Genomic DNA, 27233 nt, shown 5'->3' with positions numbered 1-27233 from the left:
CCTTGATCCTTCAACCGGCTCAACAAACGAGGCCGTTCTTAATGATTCACTGCGCTCGATTCTTTCCAGTGAATCCCTTTAAATGGCCACGCGCTGTCACATTTTCGAGTTAGAAGCAATCCCCAGTTAACTCGCGTTCTTCGTAGAAATTACTTTATTATTGTCCATCCTATTACTTCAGGATAAAGCATTCTTCTGCGTGGTAACACACTTACCAACCGCGTATTATCTTTCACGCGTGACAGACACAAATCGTATCCATAATACAGTTTATTAACTTCTCTCAAAGATACAAATTACGCGAGACAAGTTGAGACAGCTACCTCGAATAACTCTGGTGACCAGAGTCGTCGAATGAATCGTGAGGCATTGAGTTTAAGCACGTCGGAAGACAGATTTAGCGTAGAAAGATAGAAATTCGCGAATGTCTCGCACGCACGTTCTCGATTCGTTCGAGCTGTCGAGCGGTCAGCGTGCGATTGTCACGGACGTTGCTTTCTCCGTGAAGATCGTCGACAGTGCCAGTCATTCGTGGATTTTCTTGGCTCGCGACACCGCGTTTTCTCAATTCCTCAGCCAACGAAGCTTTCAACCAGCGTAAGTACGGTAGTCCGCCTACTTGCGCGTGTCGACCGCGAGATGCAGCACGCAATTAGTACGCGTGACCGGCCGAGATTGGCCACAGACGTTGCTTTGTTCGAGACTTGCTCGATTAAAACGAGAGGGAATCGCGAAATGAGCGTCCATCTCGAATCGAATCGCCTCGTTAGCATCGAAGAATAGCAGGTGTTGTAAACGTTCTTACGTGGAAAAGTACATTGGGAGTAGGTTAGTTCGCATTGGTTCAAGGTGAATCGATTGCAGGTGCCGTGACGGGACGATGGTGTCCCATTCTTTCGCAATAGTTTGTTTTCACTGATGCTTCGTTACGAAATTTGCATTTTACAGGGTTAGAGTTTGATAATGTAGGATTTGTTTGAAAATTATTGCATATTCATGAGAATATTTGTTTTTCTTTTTGCAGTAATAATATCATTGTTCAAATGAGCGAATCAGAAGTCGCATTGGCCAACTTCATAAATTAAAAAATAATGTAACCCTGTTTTCTAGTGTTACCCTGGAATTTACTTATTTGCGATGATCAAATTTCTGAAGTAATTTGTTTCTTGAGAATCGAATATTAAGAAATTGTGTGTCTGTGTAATGAGAGGCTCAAGTAGAGAAGAAAGGCAACAATATAAATGTTATGGGAGCAATAACTCAAGAAAGTAGAATGAATAATTTATACGCGAATACGGCGACGTTTGAAAATTTATAGGAATTCGCACGTTGGTGTATGGCGGAAAGTATAGTTCTGCGTTCAACCTGTTGTGAAATACAGCGCGTGTAACGTGCAGGATACTTCGCCGCACGCTTAGAGTAAAAATGCGTGTAGTTTTACGCGAGAAATAACTGTGCTACGTCTGTTGTCCCTCCTGTTCTTGGGCCACCACATCTGCCAGATGTTTCTTCTCTTGATTCCTCCAAAAAGGGTCATCCACCCTTTTCCATACTACTTTCTCGTTGCAGTGAATTCCAGTGAAAGATATTCGTTAACCTTCGAATTCGTCGAAGAACCAGTGTACATTATTGAGGCAGAAGCGAAACTCCAAACGTTACTGCTTCTAAAAGTCCTGTCGCATCTGAAAAGCGTTAGTTACCTATTTAAAATACATCTTGTATAAGTCTGTGATGTGCATTTTGTCGGCCATCGATGAATCTTATCGCTCTTGATAAAATCTACTGCACACGCCGTCTAGCACTTCTATAAGATTTTAACTGATACGGATATCCAGAAATAACAAATTACATTTCTGCGTGTATCGTATCACGTACTCTAGAATTCCCCTCTATATCTACTAAAAGATGCAATATTCTGCCAATATTTCTCAAGTTCTGTCAAGAGCACCGCATTTAGAATGCTATAATCGAAACATCCATACAGATATCCAATTATCGAAGATTCTATAGCGAGGTAACCGCGAAATTCGCTCGATCAGAAAGCAATCAAACCGATCACAAAGGCCTAACAATTGCTGAAACACGCTTCGTTTAAACCACGCTCTGAATATCCATGCGCAAAGAAAAATCGCGAGACGATTCCTCGAATGCTCGCGGCTGCATCTTTCGATCGGTATGTTTGTTGCGGGCACAGCTGATCGCAGACCGCGTGTGCAAACGTGAACGTGGCGCAGGGCCGCGGGAATCAAAGCAGCCTCTGATAGGTCGCGATACGCTTTGTTATTACGAGCGGAGTCGGTCGACGGGCAGTCGAGTCTAATGCCGCTGGCGGGCGAAATCGTAGCCAACGCTTGGCTCCCTCGATACTTCACGTCGGGCTTCCTCCGCAGCAGCATCGTTCCCCCGGTTCTGTGGCTGCGACGCGGTTATACACATAGATACGTACGGACAAACGGACAGACAAACGGTACGTTGGATCGTCGCGAACTCGACATTCCATTCGGTCCTTGATCACGCTCCCTAAATAAGGTACGAACACTTCGAATTCCGTGGCGCGGTCGAATCGTTACGAACCGATCGTTTCTGTCTACGTGGTCTATGAGACATCCGATCGTTCGAGTTTGTCCAGGTGTGTAGTGGTGATCGCTTTGCAATTAGACTACGAGGATAAAGGGATTGGTCGTGACGAAGTTTGATTTCGTTCCTCGTGACACGAGGAAGAATCGAACTGAGATATGAAAGTGTGAGTTTTTGATCGACGAAGTTTACTGGATTGGTGAAGAAACGATGATTTATCACAAACCGACGATACCACGATTTCGGATTGCCGAACGTATCAGCTTGGCTCCGAGCAATCGACCGATTTACACGAAACAGAACAACCACAGTAGCACGTGCAGCTTGAGGAGCGCCGGTTCCACGCCACCATGTGTCAATCGGTACACGATAAGATATTTTTTTGCAACCTCTGGTGTAGATTCTTATTTCGCGGTTCATATTTTATGTCGTCAAAGAAAAAGAATATTTTTATAAATGTATCTTTGACCAACTCGTGGTTGTAGTTTCTGAAGGATTTTAGCATCTGAATGAGTAGCCTCTCTTTAGATCGTTTCACTGAGTTGAGTGTCGTTCATTTAGAATGCGACGCTGAATTATGAACAGCTTCCGCTTCCAGTTCCCATCAGCCAGCCCGCATAGTACGCGTGTTGATTCTCGGACCTGTCACTGTGTATGAAAACGAAACGACGAAATGCAACGTAATAAAGTCGTAGGCTTAGAAGTATTGAGAAACTCACTCGCGTTACTTTAACGCTGACGTGGAAAAGTGTTTGTAAATATTGCAAGAAACGAACTTGTACCATAAGAACGAAACGTCTATCGTTCTGTAAACATACGTTTGGAATTGTTTTGGTTGTGCAAGGTATTTAAAAGATTAGGAAAAAGATTAGTATAATAATAATTTTGATTCTACAATATTTTGTGTATCTTATCAATTATTTTAAATCGCATTCTTTGTCCATTGGGGACAGAGTTTGTATTCATATTCGACTTGTAAAGGATGCGGGATGCTTTGTTTCCATAAGTCACGTCTTGCCTGAATAATGAACAGTGCCTCGGATAACCTTTCTAACCCCAACCTAACTCCGTTGATGATGTTCCAAAGGAAATCTTGATTGCCGATCAGCCTCTAAACATTTACCAACACGAGAACAACAGTATCCTTCAGTGTCAGATAGTCACTTTAAACGAAATGGAAATTTCGCTTTTGTCGAACGGTATAATTTATCAATTCACTGGTTACGGATGGTTTTTACGAAATTGAAGAGCAATCGCGTATAATATGCGACGATTTTATAGAAAATCACGGTCACGACAGAGCCTGATCGTATACTTTCTTTTGCGATTACAGTATAAAGCAACCTTTGGGGAGTAAAGGACCTTCACCTGTTCACACTAGCACGCCTGCTCGATCTGGTATCCAGTCACCAAAGCCTACGATTAATGGATCTGAGCCTGTAGTGTAAGTGTCGTGCTACTTTCCATTACTTAATTATCTATACGAAAGAAGTTATAATCGTAGATTTGCATTTAATTATAGTAGAATTGAAATTTCTGAAAAAGACATTCACATTTTTACGTAACGTCTAAACTATAAGTATTTATATAAATTCCTATTATTGTGAAGATAATCTAAAAAGTGGAAATTGAATAAGAAAGTTATTTTAGCGTAACGAGTACTACACTAAAACTAGACTTTAGATATTTTATATATTTTCGCGTGTATTCTACGCATACGCAATGGCGTAACGTAGGAAGTTCAGCAATTTTCAAATATCAGATTCGAAAGGAAACGATTTGTCATGATATTTCATTGAAAATGGTCCTCGCAGGAGACAGAACTCGGCGCTAGGCAATGCTTACGATGTTAGAGCACAGGAGAGTCATTACGATGCCGTCAAGCCGATGAAGGTAAGTCGATAAACTCATTTACGATTATTGCACCGAATATACAAGATTCACGAGAAATAACTCGTCGCTATTTTAAACCACATTGATGCTTTCATGGACCACCGATACAATTAATTTACGATTGCTGCGCAAGCAGTGGCGCGAAATCGTCGTTACGACGCTCGATGTAATTTAATAACGAGCTGACGAGAACAACGTTTAACAGTTGATTTATTTTGAATCATGTAACTTAGACGTTTATCGCTTCGAGTTGTTAATCGTTCTTTATACTTTATATACTCGCTTTTTGATTGAATTGCAAACGCATTGCTGATAATAACGCTTGTGGGAGCTCGATGAAATTTGTTATTAATACGAAAAATTGCAAACGAGCGCATCGTGACGATTCGAACCGTTCAACGGCCTTTTCACGCCAATTTGAAATTTCGACCAGTCACTCGTAATTAGCGATAGGTTTCTTAAGAAACGATTTCATAAAATAGAAAATATATTTGTGGCCTTGTAACGGATGTTCTTGTGTACGTTTATTGCATCAAAAACTTACAATCTGATAATCGGGAAAAAGGATCGATTTAACGTCCAACTTTCTATCTGTCTCTCCTTGTTGCCGTAAGCGCCCGCATAAACCCGTGACTCGTTTATGGTTCGACTCGTAACGCACCAGAGAAACTGGCTTAACAGCAATTTCCACGAATAGTTGCAAACATTACGTCTAAATTATCTATATCTACTCCTTCTCAAATTAAGAACAGGTAATTTCAAAATATTCCAACCGTTAATAATTAAATCTCATAAAAATGCTTCGTTTTAAGATACCATTTTATCAGCCTGTTAACGATTTGTATTGATTTAAGATCAATTTAATATAATTCAATCAGCGATCAAATTACACCGGTGAAAGTGTCAGAGTTTGGAAAATTACAGTGCCGAGCATTCGGAGAAACTTCGTTCTCGGTGTTCCAGGCCCAGATCGGCTCTAATTCCCGTAATCATCGATTGGTTAATCGAGGAATTGCCAATTAGACGTTTTAATCGGCGCAATTAGCCGTTCGATCGCATAACCTCCCCCTTCCCTTGTCCCCCGTCAACTATGTCGAAATTCTTTTCCGCAAAGTTCGCCAGTGACGTAACCGAGGCAAGTCGCTGCGCATTTCGAATATCTTCCACGATTATTTGTAACATGTTTCCGTTGTTGAAGATCCGTAGAGATAATACGTCGTTGACGTCATTTTGTCAGTTTACATTTGAATGTTCCTTCGCATCACCATCAACGCAAAAACCACGAATAGAGAAGAATTGACAAAATTGTAGGGCAATTATCATGTCCATGAACCATGTGTTGAAGAGTATTTGTCGAAATAAAATGGCATGTAATCATCGTAATAATTATTCGGTGTTTGAATCTTTTCATGCGCCACGTTACATCATCGTTTAGTCAGCAAGAACTCGCTTCCATGACGGATTAATCGCAAAAATTTATACCTTTATTATTCGAATGTTTTGATATTCGACTTAACCTTTACGTAATTCTAGTTAAATAATTGGAAGCACAATTTCTTTGCTGTTCCATTCTCAAATTTTCTACATCGATTACTATTATATACATCGATCAATCGATTAATCATCTCCTATTTGGAATTAAACTCACGATATCAATATTATTCGATTATACAACACAGAATATCTCGTAGAACTGCGAAAACGCTTGATTCGAGTGATTCGCCAGGTGTCCATTCAGAACTATGCATAGATTCCGATTCGACGTCGTGTCCCCGTACGTGATCACCTCGATCGCCAACAACAGCTGCTGGCGATGTAGTCTACCTTTGATGGTCGTAATGGGTCACGGCCTGTTTTGTCTGTTTCCAGTATCGCGGACGAACCGGTTCATCGATCCATATTGGATTTACTTTTCAGTACAGAAGTCTTACGACATCGATAAACGTGCGTGTCGCGCATACTTTGAGGAAAATAAATTACGTCGCGTGGGAGAGAAGACATAGTTAAAGTCATAGTTTAGTTTATCAAAACGTTTGCAACTGTTAAACTATTCTATTTCTTAATTATTCATTGAAGAAACACAGTTATACAAAAAAATAAAAAGTACTCTTTTAAATGAAAAAATTCAAAGTATAGCGAAAAAAAATCGATCAAATTCTTTAGAAACATGAATTTTCTGTGGAATGTACTTTGATTTTTAATTAATTGCAAGACAAGGTCCAAGCGCCCACACTCGAAATTCTATTGCTCATTCCTGAGCGTCGCTGGATTATGTTACGCGATGACGCAGTTACAGGATGCAAATCGACATGCAGTCGCGCACTGATGCGTCTTTTCCTCGCACAATTAGAAGACGCGTCGTAACACGGATAAAAATGGCTATTCCGCGTAGGTGATCACTGTTTTCCGAGATTTTTGCCGAGCTGCAAACTTGGCGATCGCTCTGTGACAAACTCTAATTTCAATATTTACGACTATCATATGTCGCAGTAAATAGTAAAAGGAAAATATATGTGTGGAAAGAAGTCATATTAATTAGACATATCACAGTTGTCTGTGATTTAATGCTTATTCAATGTAACGTTTACAGAATTTAACAAGCTAATCATGAGGGTATAGCTCCGTGAAAAAATTCGTCGCTATTCAAGCGCAGAAAGTTTTCGAGAATAGACGTGTAGCCATTTTCGAGAAAAACAGAGTATTATGTTTGTTAATAAATCGCAACAATTGTCACATGTTCCGCTGGAAACTGGACACCTGCCAACGTATCACTTTTCCGAAACGGTATACCTTTTCCTACTTGAATTAAAAGCGTGATACACCTTCGACCGTCAAGGTGAACTGGAATCGACAGCCATGTGGGTGTGGAAGAGACGCCTAGTAACTTAATAATGGCACGTGCTCGTTAGTATTCATGATTAATGTATAACGGCAGTGTTGACAGTCGTTTGATTCAGAATTGACGAAGATTTGATGTTCCAATTTCTAAATATTTGGAAACGACACCGAAGTCATGGTATTACAGAATTGAAAATTGGTACCATGAAACTTCCTTGTTATTTTAACAATTTATGTAATTATTTTTATGGAAATTTGAAAATTTCCATAAGTATCTATCTCGTAGCTGAATTAAAATTTTTTGTACGTAGAACGTAACAGACCGATGTATAATTCATGGGATGTTCGTTTATATTGATCGGTGTCTTATATCATTTGCTCTGGATGTCGAGCATACAGTGCATACAGAATGTGAAATAGAATCGCAGCTCCATCTCGTTACATGCATGAGAGCTTGTTTCTGCAAATATCACTACTCTATTAACGCTTTTCGTTGGTGATGCAGGGATTAATTAAGAATATCAGCGCGTCAGATCATGAATGAATTTACCGACGCAGTAGATCCCCCGTTGGCAATTTACATAATTGAGGAACGGATTAATTATTTATAGAGTATTAATGTCGTCTAATTTAATAAATACACCAAAATATACGCAATAACAATTATAATTAAATGATAATAACACGATGTGATATTATCAACTGAATTTGTCATTCATTAAATCTCTTCAACATTGTAAACATCGTTCACCTTTAAGCATTGGAATACTTTCGTAACCTGGCTATGAAACATATTCAAAAGAAATGTTGTGTAACTATGTACTGTATGAACGATCGGATTATCTTCTAACGTTAGTAGAATAACGATGACATATATCTTTTATTATATCTCTAACACTACCTCGATTATTTGAATTCAATAACTGTATATCATATATGAAAAGTTTTAAAGTTTCAAAGAGCCATTGTTAGTTTTGTAAGTCATTGTTACTTTGCTTTAGATTTCAAGCATTTTCTTGAAACATTAAAGTGTAGCGCTATATTCGACACAGTCGATTGTGACTCACAGACGTTCCTAGTAATGACCAATAAACATCTTTTTTCCCTTTCGTTTGTCTGCCGAAGGCAAAGCCTTCTTTAGCTCGAATACCAACCACGAGGCAGAAAAAAAGAAACATCTGAATGAGTTCACCGGTGTACCAAGAATACTGGTCGATTTTAAACACTCGTAAATTCGAGTTTTGTAGTAGACATCTCGAGAATTCGATGGAATTCTGTTGGAATCGGAAAACATTCTTGAACGTTCAGTTTATGTTACGATCGAATATGTTTTGGATAAAATCCAAGAAGCTGTTAAACGCAATAAAATCGATAATTTGATGAATGAACTTAGAATTGGACGAATTTGATACAAAGATACTGTTCTGAATGACAAAATAAAAAATAATAGTTTCTATGTGGAGATAATATGATCGTCAGGTGATTCATGAGATTGCAAAGATGTTGCGAATAACGAAACAGTAAGACACTATTTATAAAATAGTTCATGCTCATTTTGTTTCCTTTGAAGAAATCAAGGCAAATACGCAACACGTTACAATAATAATATACAAAACTGTATTTTATAGGAAGCTCGAAGATAACAATATTTATAAATGGTAGAATCTAACCAATAAAATAATTGATTCAGATATGTCCAAATATTTCTGTGATATTTTTTAAAATAATGTTACTTTTCTTTTACTTAAACTGAATTGCATAGTACTCAAAAAATGACTATCCATCATACAGGATACTAAACAATATAAACAATGTAATAAAACTTACAAAATATAAGATTATCTCACAAGCATCCTTTTGAATAAATAATAGATCCGTTAGAGTTAAACTTTAAACCATTCGAAATATCTGTTCATGTCAATAAAAAGCACAATGGATAAATGAAAAACGAAACACGCGTCTCCAATCGGCTGAAACGTCGAGTACCAGTGCGGACGTAGCACAGCCAGTGTCGATGACAGCGTAAAGCTTTGAACGCGGTAGACAAGCCATGAAGAGAAGAAAGTAAAGCTCGCAATGGCAAAGTTAAGAGTTGGCCCTCGGCCCGATTACAACGACCGTCAGGGACGTGTCGGTGTTCTCCCGCAGTTTTGCGCGACAAACCCATAAGGTTTGACCTAATATGGAGACTTGGACTTTACGAATGCCACCGGTCGGGTGGGGATCCGTATGGAGAGCTCCTGTGAGGCCTTCGGGTCTCTCTCCTCACGGAGTTCCCCAGTACCTCACCGGACGTGTGTTACGCCGCACACGCGTTTCCATGTAACTACGATTACGTTTCCGTCCTGTAAATTGTCCGTGGAACGTTCAACGGGAAACATTACCGTTCTTCGCAAGGTTGTCAGTGAGTTGTGTGCCATTTTTCATGACTCGAGAGAGAGAGAAAATAATCTAAATTGGAATCTATACTGCTCGAAGTCGATTTTTCGATCAAATTTTTCTATCAACGAGAGATACAAAACAGAAGATAAGATATCTTGGAACGTACTCGATCGTTGTTATTAGATTGTTTATTTATCGTTTAGTCTTCAGACTCGATCTTTCGCGTAGAGCACACGCGTCGAAGACTGGTAAGAACCGGAAAACAAGTGACAGGAAGGTTGCATTCGATAGAAAGCAGTAGCTATGCGGTGCATCGACGAAGTTCAGTATACTTGCAGCGTCCGGAGGAACTAGCTGTTGCGTCGACAAGTCAAGGAAGCGATTTCGGTAAAACAAACATCAGACGTGTTATTGAACCGATTGGTCCGTTGTCAACATGTCTACCGCGGCGCATCAGCAAGCAGCGATACGACGTTTGGAGGCTCTCTTCAGAAACGTGAAGCTGGAACAACAGCAGTATAATCCCGAGATAGTGAAGGTGGAAATCGACACGAGCTGTTGTGACATCCACGGCAAGCATGCGAAGGAGAATTGCTGGAATCGTAGAGGATCCATTGGGGCTGCGTATCAGTTCAGGAGGGATTCGCTCGGTCGTCGTGACGGTTATCCAGGAACATCTCCGAGTAGAAGAGGTTCTCTACCACCGAAGAAGGAGATTCATCCTTCGAGTTTTCCCAATACATTGAGGAAAAATCACCTGGGCTCGTCGATGAGTGCCATCAATCACACGAAGAAAGATCCTCACATGTCCACCTTGGCTAATTCGGCGCTAAGACGCGATCCTATAGGTCGATCAATGGGCTGCTTGAAGAAAGACACCATGTCAAGCTACAATTCTCCTCTGAGACGGGATTATGTGGCAAAATCGATGACGAGTCTTCAGAGACCAATCTCGCGACGAGACACCAGCAATTTGGCCAGCCTTTTCGCGACTTCTCCGATATCGCAGAATTCTCTGAAATCTAACTTGAGTTCGTCGAACAGCGATCTAAAGGCGAGAAGCACGTCGAACCTGAAGAGCTGCTTGGCCGGATCTAGTGGAAATTTAAGAAGCAACTTAAACGTGACGCTCAGTACTGATCTTTCGATGGGTTCCAACGGAAACTTGAAAAAAGACGGCAAATTCATAGCGCCGCTTTCTAGTCGAAGGGGCTCTTACGACAGGAGAAGACTCTCCACAGATTCTTTGGATAATACGAAGAGAAACTCGTGGGATCCGGGTCGCAGGGGCTCTTCCGGATCATCCGGAGGATGGGACGATCCGATTTGGGAGGAAGGAACCTTCGATTGCGTCGATCAGGTAAAATATTCCAACTTGTTAATACGGAACTCCAAAATGAATTGTCTTTTACGAACGATTATGAAGAAAAACCTGGCTTAGAAATAACTGATTGAAAGAAGGAAGCATAGAAAGTTTGTTCTGGAATTGTCTTCTCAAGCCATTGTGGCTGTCAAAATTCCGTCAGATATTAACAACGGATCAGAAAGCCGAATGACGTCGTCTCATTGTCTCTGGCGTTTTCCCGCGAGGGACAAGAGAAACCATCTCGAAGCGTGGTGAAACGTGCGGGGCTTGATTGTCGTTGCACGCGCGGACAGAATTTATCGTCCCGTGTTAGAAGGTGCACTCGGCCGGCCGTGAGAATGCCATTCTCGAGTCCAAGCATTCGCAATTCGATTGCAAGTTTATCGCAACGAAAATTTCTGCCGAAGGATACGCTAACGTTGTGGACAGGTTTCCCGATGAAATTTCAAACTTTGCTAAGAAACGTCGATAGAGACGGCGTAATACTTTACAAAACTTTCATCTGTCGTTAGAAAACGTCTGCTGAATTTCGCGAAAGCGTTGATTTACGACCGTGTGTCAATCGTGCAACGGCTTTAATGTTTCACGACATTAAGGTGCTTTCCATGTGGCGCCGTCACATGCAAAGTGTTCGCCGCGTACTTACGTCATCGACATGCCTTCCACGGTATGGACACGCTGTTAGTCATCGACTGATTATGAAAGCGTCCACCGCATCGAGAATATCTATGCGTCTCGTTCTTGATAAAATCCGTAGCACTTAGGCTGATCAAAGATAGGCTAAAAATTGTGACAATTCTTTTGATTTGATTTTGATCTTTTACATTTGCTACAAATCAAATAACATCGACTGTTTATGAAAGCGTGAACATTATCGAGAATGTGTATGCCTTCCAATGCATAATTCGCGACACGTAGGTTGATTAAAAATAGATGAAAGGGCATGACAATGCTTCGATTCGATTTTGACACGCAGTTTTTCAAACTTCAGGGATTTTGGTGTTGCTTGTATTATAATACTTTCGAAGTAATAAATTTTGCTGCTTTATTTCCAAGGAAAGACGTCACGGTTATTTACAGCCTATGACTATTAGCAAATATTTGTATTCCTCTTTCGTATGAACAACTCTTGGATGCATTTCACCTGTTGAATACACATACACGCGCACACATACCGCCTAGATTCGCAGCTACGTAATTCCTATTCCTCCTTCGCATCGGTGCGGTGGAATCGTCATTCCAGCATACACCATTGCTTTCGTTTTCCTTAACTCTCGAGCAGAAACGCTGAGAATATGTAACTCGCTTATTTAAGAAGCGAGTTCAAATCATTGTTATTCACCGCGCCTCTATCTGATACACAAGCATTCCTTGCATACGTAATACATAATACATCAAGCGTAATTACCATTCTACTACATCGTCCATTAAAAGAAACAAATCATTCAATTTCTGTACCTAACAAGTAGAATTGTAGACACAGGTCGCGATAGCTCACTCGTTAGAACATTTACAAAAATCATTCGTTTCTCAATTTGTAAATCATGAAAAGTAAATCTCATGTAAATCCCAGAAGCCAAAATCTCAACCCCACTCTTTGCAAGTTTCACAACCTTATTGTTCAATTTTCTGAAACCAAAGCCCATTTGTTGCAAAAAGATAACATAGATAGTAACAGATTTGCAGATAAATTAAAAAATACAATGCTTTTAACAATATCACTTTGCTTCTCGATTTTAAAGTTTTAAGTGACTCGGACGAAACAACAATTTTCGTGATTTTCATTGAATCTTCCTGAATTGGCATTGGTCTTGATGGTGAAACGCGATGCTGTGGCGCATTTCCTGAAACAAGATTGGCGCAGGTAAGGCCTACGCGTCGTTTGGCCATGAGCAGCCCACACTCACCTGCACGGCGCTTGTACCTCGCGTTTTTTCCTCGCGTTCTTAGCTTTTTGTCTCGTTTCCACCTCGCGTTCGTCTTGTATGTAAACAGCGATCACGCGTGGCGACCCACGCCGCGGTTCCTCGATATGGCCACACCGCCAGGACGATTTAAAAGTAGCGTTCGCGTCATTAATGTCGACCCGATCCCATCCATCCACCGATCGTTTCGTATTTTTAATGTTCCCCATCGTTCGTCTTATTTGGCGCGTTGTGTCGCCGTGATACTCGACTGTTTCGCAAAATCTGGAAAAATCGCGTCATTATATGGATAATAAACCTAACGATTTGATTAATTATTTATTCATGGTCATTTGCGTTAAGCGCTATATTTATTGAGATGTTTGTTTTTTAAAGTTCGCTGACAGGTTAGATTTGTTGGTAGATGTTGGGTGTTAGTGGTGTTGAAATGGATTAATAATGAGAATTTCTTGCTTCTCGATGTTTAATCTGGTAGAATGGATTTGTTGATAGGTCCGCTTCGTTTTTTGAATGGTTATTAATAGTCATTCGGATAGAATTTTACCTGCACTAATTATTTTGTTTTACTTATTTTTAGTAGGCTGATATTAATGGGTGTAATTTTATGTTCCCCGTTTCCTGGCTTTTTTGTGCTCCATGGTCTGGCGAGATGGATTTATTAATAGACGCTGGATACTAAAGTTTTAAGTTCTTCGTTGATTCGTTGGAGCGTTTATTAGTGCATAGTCGTTTGAGTGGAATATTATGCCCATTGTTTGTTTTCCAATGTTCACAATTTCTGGTCTGGTAGAATAAATTTGCTGATGGTGTTTTACGTTAGAATTCTCATTTGTATATTGATGCTAATAAGGAAATGCAAATATCGTATCGCCTATTATAACATAAGATTTCATACTGTAAGATGTCAGATAAATAGCCATATAGATTGAAACGTAGTTTTATAACTCGTTGCATGCTTGAAACAAAAATCGAAGCAGACATGTTGAATTAATAGCACACGCAGTTTTTAACGTATTATTTGTTTTCTATTTGAAGGAACTTCTTTTATGTAATCCGAGCGTGATTCGCGATCGAAAAGAAAGTTTTTTTTACGTAACTCGTAGCGTGTGCATCAAAAATTGAAAGGATACTTGGAGAGTCGGAAAGGGGAACTGGGAGATGTTAGTATCGAGAAAGTAGCGACCGATCGAATGTAAATTCTGCTTTAATTAGCACCGAATTCGGTTGTTCGTATCCAATTAGAAGTACCATCGAACCATGATGACGGAACAAATTACTCGATTCTAAGATGCTTCCTAACACCTTAATGACACGAGATATGTTAGCAAGACGATGGTTTTTGCTCGTTTGCGGGATAAAAATCTGTGCGAGCGCGGACAACGCGAAACGTCCTTTCCGCGTTTTGCGTGTGAACAGCATTCTGCTAAAGAGAAAATATTAAATTTATATTAAAGCCTTTAGACAATTATTTTAACTTATATACGATATTTAATTGCGTTAGAATAATTGTATAATAACACCCTAACAGTTTTCTTCGTAAATAATACCGTTATTATCCCTCAATTTCTATCATGTTTCATTAAGATCAGTGGCTGTTAATTACGTCAAAACCAAAAAATAACATCCTTCCTGTTAACTCCCATAATCTTCTCCTCCATAATTAAAATCTCGTTAAATATTCCACGCAGGTGAATTTTATTTAAACTTCGCACACCGTTCAAACCGAGCCAAACCGAAGGAAAAGAGAAATTAACGTGCCGCTGGTTCCTTTCAATCTCGGTCGTCGACCCGATACCGGGAACATCGGCAGCACCGATTTCCAAAGGCTCTCGAAAATACGCGTAATGGGGATGAATCGACAAGTTGCACGCGTCATTTTCCGGCATTATACCGGACGGTCCGCGTAATAGGTCTAATTCCTGAAATCGCGGCGCTGGCAATTTCCGTTTGGAATGGCACGTGACGTTGCCCGGTCGCCACGGCTTACTTCCTCGATACGATGCACGTGCATCGGCCGCGATGCGCTTTCAACTGCACGCGTGTCGCGTTCTTGCGCCGCGAATACACGCATTTCACGTTCGTGCCGTGTTGCACGGAACCGCTTTGTCTCACGGTACGACGTCCGAGATGATTGGCCGAAACAGACCGGTACCGTTAACAAAAATTGACGTCTTATTGACGTACGAACGCACACAACTGCGTCCGCTCGCGAAACGATTTGTCTCGCGGTGCACTAGTTGGTGTACGTTGATGGATTGACCAAAGATAGGAATATTTTCTGCATTTGTAGTAGAATTGGTTTTATTATCGAAGAATATAAATTTTATTCTATCAAGTTGCTTTATTGTTTCATTCCATCGAATGCTAGTGGAATTTGATTTAGGTTTATAACGTAACAAAGCATTAAATTTACTTTAACTATGATGTGTATGTAGTACCTATTTCACAAAACTGAAGCTAAAATATCGATTATGGGTTTTGCTACCATTGCAGATAACATTAGATTCATTTGCATATAATTCCAAATTTTAATGCATATAATTTCTGCTCTGTTATTAGAGACTTAAATCTGACAAATTTGATAGAATTAGGAAACTGGATGACAGTGGATGTTAAGATTTCTAGGACCTTTTGAAAGCTTAGGGTAACTAAGAACTTAGATCATTCTAATGGTCCATTGAAAGTCTAGAAAATGTTGAAACACCTGAAACCTATTAAGATCCTCGATATTCGCAGAACTGATACTGTTGAAGCTTATGCAACCTGCTGAGATCTTAGAGGTCCCGAGGAGGTTTTGTATGTAACGAGACCAAAGGAATCATTAATACCTTAAAGATGTGCTTTGATAGTCTACTGCTTTTGACAGTGTCTTTGTAGAATCTAGAATTACTAGTATCGAATTGCGATTGCTTTAGGCTAGTTTCTGTTTACTTGAAATCATCCATGTGTCAATGATATAATGTGTCTATAATTGTCAATATCGTACTCGTACGATTCGAAATCATCCGCATTATGTTTAAACAAATCAGATATTATTTCCCTTGAGATATATTCATCGTCTTTGAGAATACATTATGATTCTATATCTATCCGTATCAACTAACGCAAATACACCTAAAGTTCTTTATATCGTGTCTCTTTGTATCGTGACAAGAATATTCTTCGTTGCATTGCATAAAAGTTTTAAGCAAGACTATTACGTTTTCTCCCACGGTTATTACCGTTTGATAATGAGATAGCTGCATGCCAGGAGACAAAAAATCGCGAAATTTTCAACTAAATGATTAAATTGAAATGTACCGAGCGTAAATACACCGAATAGGGTCAAGTTCGAAGTGGCACCGTGCAAAGAAATCGGTGATTCACGCGGCAAATCTAGAAACCAGGGCTAGCGAACCTTGACATTTCCCCGGCAAGAATTTTTCTCTACTTTTATCATTAGCAAGCTAATTAAGCTTGCCGACTTATTGCGGATTACGGAATCCTTAACATTGGAAGAAATTTTTTAGGTTAACTGAGATTCCAGCTGTAATTTTCAAGTATAATTTTGCATACTGGTCTTCGATTATATCCTTTCTAGCGCTACACATCTCTATGCAATACGTGTTCGTGAAATATACTACGTAATTATCACGGTCAGTGTATTGAATTTTTATAAGTTCGGTAAAAGTATCATGCAAAATGTACGATACCAGACGTAGCTGTTTAGAATTCTGAATATCGTGTCATAAATTACACGAGAAGCTCGTTAGCGGAAAATAAATAAGCACGCTATAGAAGCAAATATCGATGAAACGATGTCAGTTAGTATAATCAAAGCGTCATATAGACGCGATAGAGTCATTACGCCAAGAGGAACATGTCTATCAATTACCAAGTATGTATATCGATATATTTAAAATACGGATTTTTTCATTGCACAAATTAAGAGAAATGAATTTGATTAGTGACACCGTCATGCTTTGTCAATTAGGTGAAAGTCTCGTGTTCGAAGTTCTACGAGTTTATACTTCGGTGAAATCGCATCTTCCTCCACTGTGATTCTTTGATCGCTTTTTCCATTTTCATCTGCTACAGTTCGATTTATTGTTTAAGGTAATTATTCTTCTTATTTAAATTCTTATTATTGATGATAACTTGCTCCGTGGCAATTGTCGATTAAATCAAACAGAATCTCTGGTCAACTGGAAAGATGAAAGGTCGTGGAATTTGTGTATTTAATGGACCAACGCAAAAATAAAGTTCACCGTTGCAATGTTTTTAACGATGGTAGAGAATGATAAGAAATATTACGCCATAATCGGTTAATTGGTATACGCCATAATTGGACTTTTAAGTTTTCCATTTCCGATCTTTTAGGTACCCACGGTCTAATCATAAATATTTTGTATATATTGAAATATTATTTTGTATTCGGTACATTATTCATCCATAAATTTTTCACAAATGTATAAACATTCGCATAGTGGTTACAATACATCGTAAAATACGTTAATCAAAAAGAAAAGATGTGGAACGTTAAGTCGAAAGGATGTTCTTTAATTAGACACGTAAAAGTTATGATTATTTCTCACATTTCAGGGAAACTAAGAAACGAGTTCGTAAGACTTGCACTGATAATTGTGGTGAATCTTTTTAAGGTGTAAAATACATTTGTATAGAAATTGATTTAATGAAATAGTGTAGCACTTCGTTTAAAATCGTGCGAAGCGTGTAATTAGAAATACATATGAAGATTATAAACGTTTTCTAAAGTTATTAACAATTATTTATGCGCTTATTGTATAAAGTCACAACGTGAAATTTGCACAGAATAAATTGCACTGAAAATCTTAACCCACCAACATATCATAATATTAAACCATGTTTCTTCGTGCTAATGAAAACGCATCTATTTTAATGGTCATGTAATTACGTATCGGATAAGAAACACATTTTAGTTGTGATCACGTTTGCAAAAATTTGTTATCTCATTACATATTTCATTTCGTCACATACTAGTCAGTGGATTTCCATTTATAATAAATCGCGTGGGTATTGCTCCGCAACATGTTTATGAAGATAGTTGGCAACAGCCATTGATTTCTTTGCGGTTTTTCAGTGTTTACCGTTCCATCTGCCAACTCGTAATTTGGTTTGTAACGAGATATCTTTGTGTTGATAAATAATTTATCTTTATTGAACAGATAAATTGCTTTATATTCTCACAGCATAAATTGCAGGATTTTCTCTAATTGTAAATGTAATATGTTCACGATATATCAATGTTTATTATGATACTCCCGTATCTTATGTTGGTTCAAAAGACTTTCTTCATCTAGGTGAATAAAATATAAATCTCTATTTGTTACTTCATCACATTACAATCATCAGTTCATAAGTAACTTTAATGTACATAAATCCATATCTTTGATCGATTTCGCTCGAATGTAAATCTGTATAATATTGATAAGATAGGAAGTTTCTAGTTCCTTATAAAATTCGATCATATTTGACAGTTTAAGTTGATTTATTGAATAGACAAGCTGCAGTAATTATTGAATGACAGTCGAGTAGGATTATATAATCCTATAAACCTAAACCATTAGTCGATAGAAAGTGTAATTAGTAATTAGTATCATGTCTCTGTCAAATGTGAAAAATATTCGCGAAGGTAATCAAATAATTATATACGTAGAAAATTAAAAGATCAGAGACTTAAAAATAAATTCTGTCTCAGAAGTGATGAACAGAATTTATTATACTTATTTCTTACTAGTTTGTTTTTTAAGTGCATAGCTCTATTGGTCTTAATAAATTAATAATATTGCTTTTAATAAAATAAAATTAGATCAACGTCTAAAATATAAAATCAAACTTTTGGTGCTTTTTAAGGTCGGTATTTCAGTTTTTCGATCACAGAGTCCTGCATGATTTACATATCTTCTTATTTAATCATGCATCAATGAATACTGTTTTACCGACTACAAATAAGATCGCTTAAAACTCACTCTGTATTACCTGTTAAGCAGCAGTTCCGCGACTTTCGATTTCACCAGGGATCGTTTTGCGTCTTTTGTGACTGACAAATTCCCGTTCGAACACCGGTCGTTCTAATTATTATACAACGAAAGTAAACGTTCGAATACGCGTGAGAAGTGGAAAAAAAATATTATTTAAGACTTGGATTGTGAAAGAAATCTAGGGCAGGATCGTTGCACCAACGGATACAAGTCCGACCAGGCGGATCTAATGGTCATCAACTTTCTTGTAAATTCTTTGTGATTTTCACGATCATACTCTTTTCTCCCAATCATCCTGCTAGCGTTTCGTATTTCTTAACAACCGTCAGCTTGTAAATATGTCACAGATCAGCGCGCATTCATGTTGCGATTCTCGAGACTCGTGTATAATCGAGTTGCATCGTTCCAAATATTCTGCCTCGTATCCTATATCACTTCATGGAACGACCACAACGCGATATTTCACTGCTGATCTTTATTAAACCCATGTTAAAATGCACCAAATGATCCAGAACATTCGTTTACAATACCAGCATTCTGATCGATCGATCGACTTTCTATTGGTCGGATAGGAAAAAACGAACCACTTTAACACGCACGCAATCTTCTGAATAATATTGCCAGAAACGTCACGAACTTTCGTGCGTTCGATACGCAATATCTCAAACTTGTTACACACAAAACGAGCCCCGTTGCACGTAGCATAACAGCGGTGAAAACACGAGATTGAAAACACGCAAGTTCACCGGAAACGCCTGAAACGAGGTTCAAAACCCTTAATAAAACTCATTAATCAGCAAACATGAAATTTACTGTATGAGTTCGTACGACCAAAGAATTACGCAACCGGCGTATTTCATTCATCGATAAACGATCGCCTCGGGCTCCGAGCGAAAATTTCCAAAACCAGATAATTACGATGCGAGACCGTGCGAAGACTCGATTCGTCTCGTTTCCACACGAGTTTCAGCATCGCTTTCGCGCGCAGTTTTTCGGCGGTGGCGAGTCATGGTCCACGTACCACGACCGGACGGAAAAGCAATTATGGTAGCGCCGTACGTGAACTAAAACACACCGAGATCTCGTGGCACTTGGCTGTTATCGCGCACACGCGCGTATCGGGTTTGTTATTAAGATTTTTCGCGCGGCCGCACGGTGATCCGGTAATACCTGATTTTTGCCAAGCAGCGAACGACAGGAAAAGAAAAATCGAAAAGAAACGGTACGAGCTTGTTGCGTAATTCTCGTCAAACCGTGCCTTTCGTCTCATACGAGCAGGTTGCATTTTGTTCTGCCCTCGCGAGCAGCTAAATTGCGTCACGAATCGCACCTAATGCTAATATTGAATCGAATAGCCGAACCGCTTAATCGAAACTGTTACCTGTCCATTCTTGGAGCGAAAAGATCGATATCTGCCCTCATGAGACACGTTTAACGCGCATTACATTGAAATAGAGAAAAATCGTGCTGATTTTCAGATTGATCGATCGAGCGTGCATTCGACCTTCGACGATTCTGCAAGGTAATGCGTGGGATCGTTTAATATCCTTGTTTGATTTTCATTGTGTCACGCGACCTAATTACCGTACCAGAAACGAGTGAATAGATAGCATAAACTCGTGACACAGGATCGATACGTGTTACGCGATCGCCACACTGTTCTACCGATATTACATGTCCGATGTTACGTAGACACTTTCATGCTTGGCTTTAAATTGTTGTAGACTCGAGATTTTTTTAGTTTTCGGAGGTAATTATCGAACAGGTAAATTTTGCATTTATGGAAAGTGACGCCAGAAGGTGGATTACGATACAAAGCAGTAATAAATCACATCCTGAGATGAAAGTTTTGACGGATAAAGAGAAAGGTTATTGAACACGTTTAAACTACCGTTTCCTATAATACATATGTATTCCTACATTATCATATACTATTATGATAATTTCATTGAACTGAAAGCACGTGATAAAATTTCGTTTAACCAACTTTTACGAATGTAGAAATTCTATAAAATATACAGTGAATTAATTTGACATCTACTAGAAAATACAGACATTATTTCTTAGAAAATATAATAATACTTGTAGGATAAGTAGGTACAATTCCTGTTTGATCTTCTGTTTAGAGTTTCCCGATCTTTGTATTTACAGATATTCTTTTTGCATTATGCAAAACGTAAAAAGTAAGGTAAAATTGCAGCGATAAGGAAGAGGAATAAACGAGCCAAGTACCATACGAAAGTGAAAAAGAATACGGAGTATTAAATTGGAAGGTCGTTGATTTTATTTCAACAGTGAAACTTGGAACAATGCCGTAATTATTAACGTTAGAAAGCTAACGCGAATTGTTCAGAGACGGTCGATTGCTTTATTCCTACCACTTAGGAAGTATACTTGCTTTTATCGTACGCTTTACGAACTGTACCTTGAAAATTAACTAAGCGTCGAAGCAAAATTTGTATTCGTACATTGTGTTTGTTCTCAACAGCACGATACTTTCATAATTCATCGATATCGCGGTTAAAGTACGTAAAATATGTGAAGTAAGTCTTTTACGTTAGACATTTGCTACGATTTTATCGTTAACCAATAGACATTTCTAAATTTAAATCTTTCATCTACTTTCACTTTAAATACTCGTAATTTTTAGAACACTGACACAGTTTCCAGGATGAAGTCTGGCGCAATGCTCGATTCTAGAAAATAAGACAGCAATGTCAGAAATGAAAAAAAGCAACACATACAGTCGCAATGGAAAGTTAATTGACTTAGAATAACATAGAAACAATCGGAAAGTAATAAATGGACTTTGAAGAATGGATCTTAAAGAATGAACGAAAATAAATGAAAAGGATATGGAAGATTTTTCAAATATCAAATCGATTACGATATCCATCATCTGTCAATTTTTTTCAACTGTATTAGGTTGTCCGAAAGGTGTCTTTCTCCTACAAACACATCTTTTACAACACGCATCTTTATACAAACATGAAACTTAATCTGTCGAACGTTGTGATCTTTATTTTGATAGAACAAAATGGATCATACGTAATTCGATAAAATAATATAAAACGGTAAATGTCGTGCATCCATTATTTCCTTATAAAACGAAAGAAACTTTTCAGGCGACCTAATATTACATAGGCACGCACGATAATGTATTTAATAGTAAATTCTAAAATAGTACAAACAGAACTGTTTACGATATCATTCGTTCTTTACCTTTCAATTTCTAGAATTGGTCAAAACGATGGTTTCTAAATGATTCGTATATCTATATATTTCGATCAAATATACATATTTCTTTTTATTATTGCAGATACCTCTATAAGATATTTATTGTATTTGTCTTTCTAAATTTCGTGACTTTCTCAAGCGAATGTATTCGTCGTCCAAAAATATGTTTGGTTGGATAAAGCTACTGTTTTTTGGATCGGTAAACAGGTTCAATGGGAAGACGTTCATCAAAGTTGTCCGATGCAACGTTCATTTTCAATAAAACGAATAGCGGCTTCTTATTCGAACGGATAAGACGAGGACCGAGTACATTTGTCGTTTTGGCGCGACGCTGATCAGATACGATCGGCATAAAAGCGGACGACCGGATCACAGCAATTTACTTTTCGTGTCGCGCGGCGAACTTTCTCTAAAATGTGCACGATACCGATCTTACGTCTGATTTGACGTCTGCGTTCTCCATTCATACGTTACGACCCATTTTCTGACTGTATTTGGCTTCGATAAAGGAAAAGTTCGTTGACTATCAGAACGTACGAAATCGATTGTCTTCGCGTCACTTTTACTCGATTAAAGCGATTCGGATTCCTCTGGTCGGGACGATCGATCTATTACGCGTCAGAGCAGAAAACTATCGATGCCGTTTAGTTCGTGAAAGTGACTCGATTTCTTTCTATTACCATAAAATGATAGAAATGATGGAAATAATGGAACCATCCGACGAACTATTGCAACGAGATGAATTATTCCGCTGATCGACTGGACCGGTTTACGGCTAGTTTTCCACGCGATTTCGTTCGAGTTACAATAATTACCTGTCGTTGCTTATTCTACCGATCTTTGAATTCTGAGTTGTCCACGATCTTGTCGATAAGTGGTTCCATGTCGTTATCGCGCTAGGTCCGTTTCTAGCGAAAGGAAATCTTGCGTGGGTTTCGACACGCGATAGTTTCCCGCGAATAAAAGAAAGAGAGGGCGAAAAGAGAAATACGGGAAGGAAAAAAAATAGAGAGGAATTGCCGCATCGCCACGAATTATTAACGGAGCGTATCGGAGAAAGCTGAGATGGAAAATTGAGACGGCGTGATCGTGCGCCAGCATGGCGATCCTTGAGGCATCCAACATTTAAAAAACAAGTCATCACTTAGAAAAAATAAAATTACATGGTACAAAGAGGAGATTTAAACATTCTGTTTTGAATAATCTCATAAATCGCCTGATATCGTTCCAGGATCGTGCCACGCTACAATTATATGAAACTACATCTAAAAACTTTAGCTATGAATAATTTATGGTTGACCACGAAAATTATTTCGGATAAAATATTTAAATTATTTTAATAATATTTTTCGATCGAAAGAGATCTTCGATTCCAAAAACATGAATTATTTATTGGAAACGGAGTACATGTGTAAAATCGACCGAAATGATGAGCAAAGATTGATTTCCAGGAAAAAGATAGCTTAAAAATAGCGTTTCCATGCTTCGAGTTCTCGTGCAAATCTATTTTATATCCGTAATTAAAGTTCTTAATGATGCAAATCTGCTAACGCGGCTCGTATTAGCGACTGAATCGGTTCTTTACACCCACCTGTTTCCAACTTCCTGCGTATAATGGCGCGATTTCCGTACGAACTAAAATAAACCCGAAAGGATGGGCACGGTTGTCGTGGACTTGGATCAAGGTGGCTCAGTGAAAGCGCTTACAGAAAAGGAACGCGATGTCCTTTTAATCCTCGTGTTTGATTATCAAAAGCTCTCTCGCGAATCTCCTCCGGAGCATTTAGATTTTCCATCAATCGATTTTATCGAAATTATTCGGCGAGGTGAGATTCCTGTGTGTGTGCGATGAAGATTGAGAAGCTTCTAAGTTCCATTGTACAATAACTGGTTTTATGATTAACAAAGGTACACGATTATTAATATCTGAATATTATTAGTGATTATTTAGTATTTAAAAAATACATACTAAATTATTAGTGACACAGAGTTCAAGTTTCTTGTTGTTCCAGATTCTAAATTAAACTATTTCTTCTTTTTTCTCATTTTTCATATTTCAACTTATTCTCGCTACGTCATTTTAGTTTCTCTTCATTAAAATGAGAGCAATATCGAGGCCTAAAATCTATCGCAATATAATATTCGCTTCAGGTGATGCAGACTCGAGGAGAATCGGGGTTAACCTGTTTGAATCTTAAATGCTTAATTTTCCTCAAACATCGTTCCGTTCCATAGTTATCTTAATTTAAACTTAAAATTCACTCGTCATCCTCAAGGAAACCGTATCTCATGTGTCAGCTTCAATACCTCGAGTATCAATAATAATCAGTCACGTTTGATTCGGTGGACCACCTGTTGCGATATCACCTAAACGCGCATCGTCCGCGAACGGAACCGGCGCGGCATGCATTCTCGTTGGAAACTCACAGACGCTGAAGAGGTAGCCAGAGATGAGTTGTAGAGCCGCGCCACGATCGTGGTAGGGAGATGAAGTTTCAATCCTGTGAGGAGAAGTGGGTCGTTTCTCAACGAGAGGCGAAGTCACTCGACGAGAACGCGTCGGCTACGCACTCCTTCGCTGCACTCAGCTGAGCACAGTCGTCTCCGATCCGCGATCCACGATCCACGAGCCTCTCTGTTGATTGTTCGTCGTGATAACGCGGCGGAAGTACGTTTGTTCGGGGGCGAGCAGCACCGCTTCCGACCGCGATTTCAGCTAAAAACGGGTGAAAGGTGAGAGACGTAACGGTACCGGGTTTGCCATTCGCGCGCACGTAATAACGTCATAAGTGTAACGCGCTTGTTACAAGGGTAACACGTACGAGTTGATTAGGAAACTAGGAAATATCGAATATTCCACAGGTGAAGTGCAAAGTGTCGGAAGGGAAGCACGAGGAAAGTGACAGGGCCTGAGCTCGCGAGAGACTTCCCAGCGTGCGTGGAAAGTGGTGAAAATCCTGTATTCGTGCGAACACGACTGGATCATCCTTTGTTCCTCGATTCTTCGTTCGAAGAAGGCCATCGGTTGCCGATTTTCCTCACTTTCTTCCGACTTTTCCTTGACTACTCCCTGGTATTCGATCATACAGGAGTATAAACGCGACCTACTTCTGCTTCATAAATATTCCATACACATTGTATCATATCGAAAGAACTCGTTCGAAAACGGTAACTCGACCGCTATGAAGATCGTTCAAGAGTATCAGAACTGGTAGCTCAAGATGAACGTCTACGTCGTTCATTGACGCCACTTTCAACATCGATACGCAGCTGTCATTCAAAACCCGGTCAAGAGATCGCGGCGTACGACATGGGCGACATCCGAGTGCTGGATCCGCGGATGGATCCTCGCTTCGATCTCAAGCAGTCTCGTCCTTGGCCCCCCATGTACCGTAGTCATCCAGCCACCAGAGGACCGTCCTTCTGTTATCGTCCTATGCCGATGGACGCGATGACTCAATGGGTAACACCTCATATAGCTGACTACAATTACGTTCCAACTAGAATAAGCGCATCCAATTCTAACAAAGGTCGCGATTATTATTATTTGGCGCCTTTATATCGAAATGCAATTCCACCGCCACAAGCCATGTCACCTCTTCAAGTTCCACCCGTGGCTGTTTCACCAAGAATGATGATGATGGAACCGAGAAGTAGAACTAAAAACTCTGGAGGATTATGTAGAAGCAGCGTACCTCCATGCACCTGTTCAGTAGGCAGGACCAGATCCTTGGAGGACGTCAGAAGCGAAGTGAGCGAATGGGAGGATTATCACGATGAAAATGGAAATCATCTGCAGAGGAAGAGCCCTAAGAACGGTGGTGTATGCAGACAAGTTAGACGATCCATGGAGAACCTTTTGGATGTTGAAACGGCTGAGCAGCATGAGCTGAACACGTTTGAGAGAATTGGCAGAACTTGCAGAAAACCGGATGAGAGAAGAAACGAGAGGCCGGGAAGAAGGCGCGGCAGTTATATGGTTTGTTGATTTTTAGGGATTTCGTGGGGATAAATGGGGAGAGATAATAATCTTAGGATCAGGCTGTGACAGAAATTAATGTCGTAGGATAGAGATTCGTTGAAGTAAATGTTTCGTCTGGATTCCAATGTAAAATTGATAACTATTTTTTTCGAAGTTAAACTCGTAGAAAGCTTAGTTACCGTGACGTTTGTAGATATTGGTTTGACGAATGATTCAGGATTGGTAACAATTTCATTGGAAATTAGACTCGTTTCTGGAATAATTTTCTTGCTAATTACATATGTAGGAACCACCTCCGTATCAATAGATATTACTAAAACAGTTGAAATTATTGCTGTACTTTTATGTTCAAAATCTCGTTTTGCCTGTTCAGTCGGATTTAAATAGATAAAATCCAGGAAAAGAATTTCGTACAAATGGAACTTTATATACGAAATTCCGCCCACTCTATATCCCGTTTTCTCGCTTGTTTTTCTGAATTTGTTAGCTGGTAAAAAGTAAAACCACTTTTACTGGAAATTTCGTTTCGATTTATTCCGCAAATTTGTTGCACCTATCACGTCTTGTATGTAGATTAACGGGAACAGCGTTTAATGGAAAGTGTTCCGCCAGTTTATTGCTCCAGTTTCGCCATTTCTAATCGGTGCCAACGCCTGATCCCGGAAGTCCACGAACGTTCGCATCAATTACGCGATTTGACGCATACGTATTGCCCGGATAGAAATTGTTTCAAAACGGTCGCCTTCGCGACGATCGATCGCTGAATCGTATCTAACCACCTGCTTTGGTCCGGACACGATTGTATCAGAAAGGAGATAATCGGCTTTTCTCTCGCTTTGATAAACATCAAATTGTGTCCGATCAAACTTCTATCGTGGAAAATCTTATCTTCTACTATTATTTTACTATTTCATATACGATTACTATACTTTAGCGTTATTTCATTTTGCAACATAATCTCTATTATCTTTATCACTTCGGTATAGTTAAATTGATTGAAATATGATACAATAGATCGGAGTAAAAAGATT

General features: G+C 39.1%; 1 protein-coding gene across 3 annotated transcripts in view; it reads left to right on the top strand.

Annotated features, from left to right (window-relative positions):
• LOC126863548 (WD repeat-containing protein 47) overlaps window positions 1-27233 on the top strand; it is a 78214-nt gene that overhangs the window by 30860 nt on the left and 20121 nt on the right. For all 3 annotated transcript variants that reach the window (XM_050613829.1, XM_050613825.1, XM_050613824.1), the window contains exons 5-6: window positions 3911-4021; window positions 4392-4470. In XM_050613829.1, the coding sequence (XP_050469786.1) occupies window positions 3911-4021; window positions 4392-4470 (190 nt within the window). The remainder of the gene's footprint in view (window positions 1-3910; window positions 4022-4391; window positions 4471-27233) is intronic.

This window comes from Bombus huntii, chromosome 1 (genome assembly GCF_024542735.1).
Source record: "Bombus huntii isolate Logan2020A chromosome 1, iyBomHunt1.1, whole genome shotgun sequence".
Taxonomy (NCBI): Eukaryota; Metazoa; Arthropoda; class Insecta; order Hymenoptera; family Apidae; genus Bombus; species Bombus huntii.
Note: the sequence above shows the minus strand (reverse complement) of the source record. Positions and strands in the feature narration are given on the sequence as shown.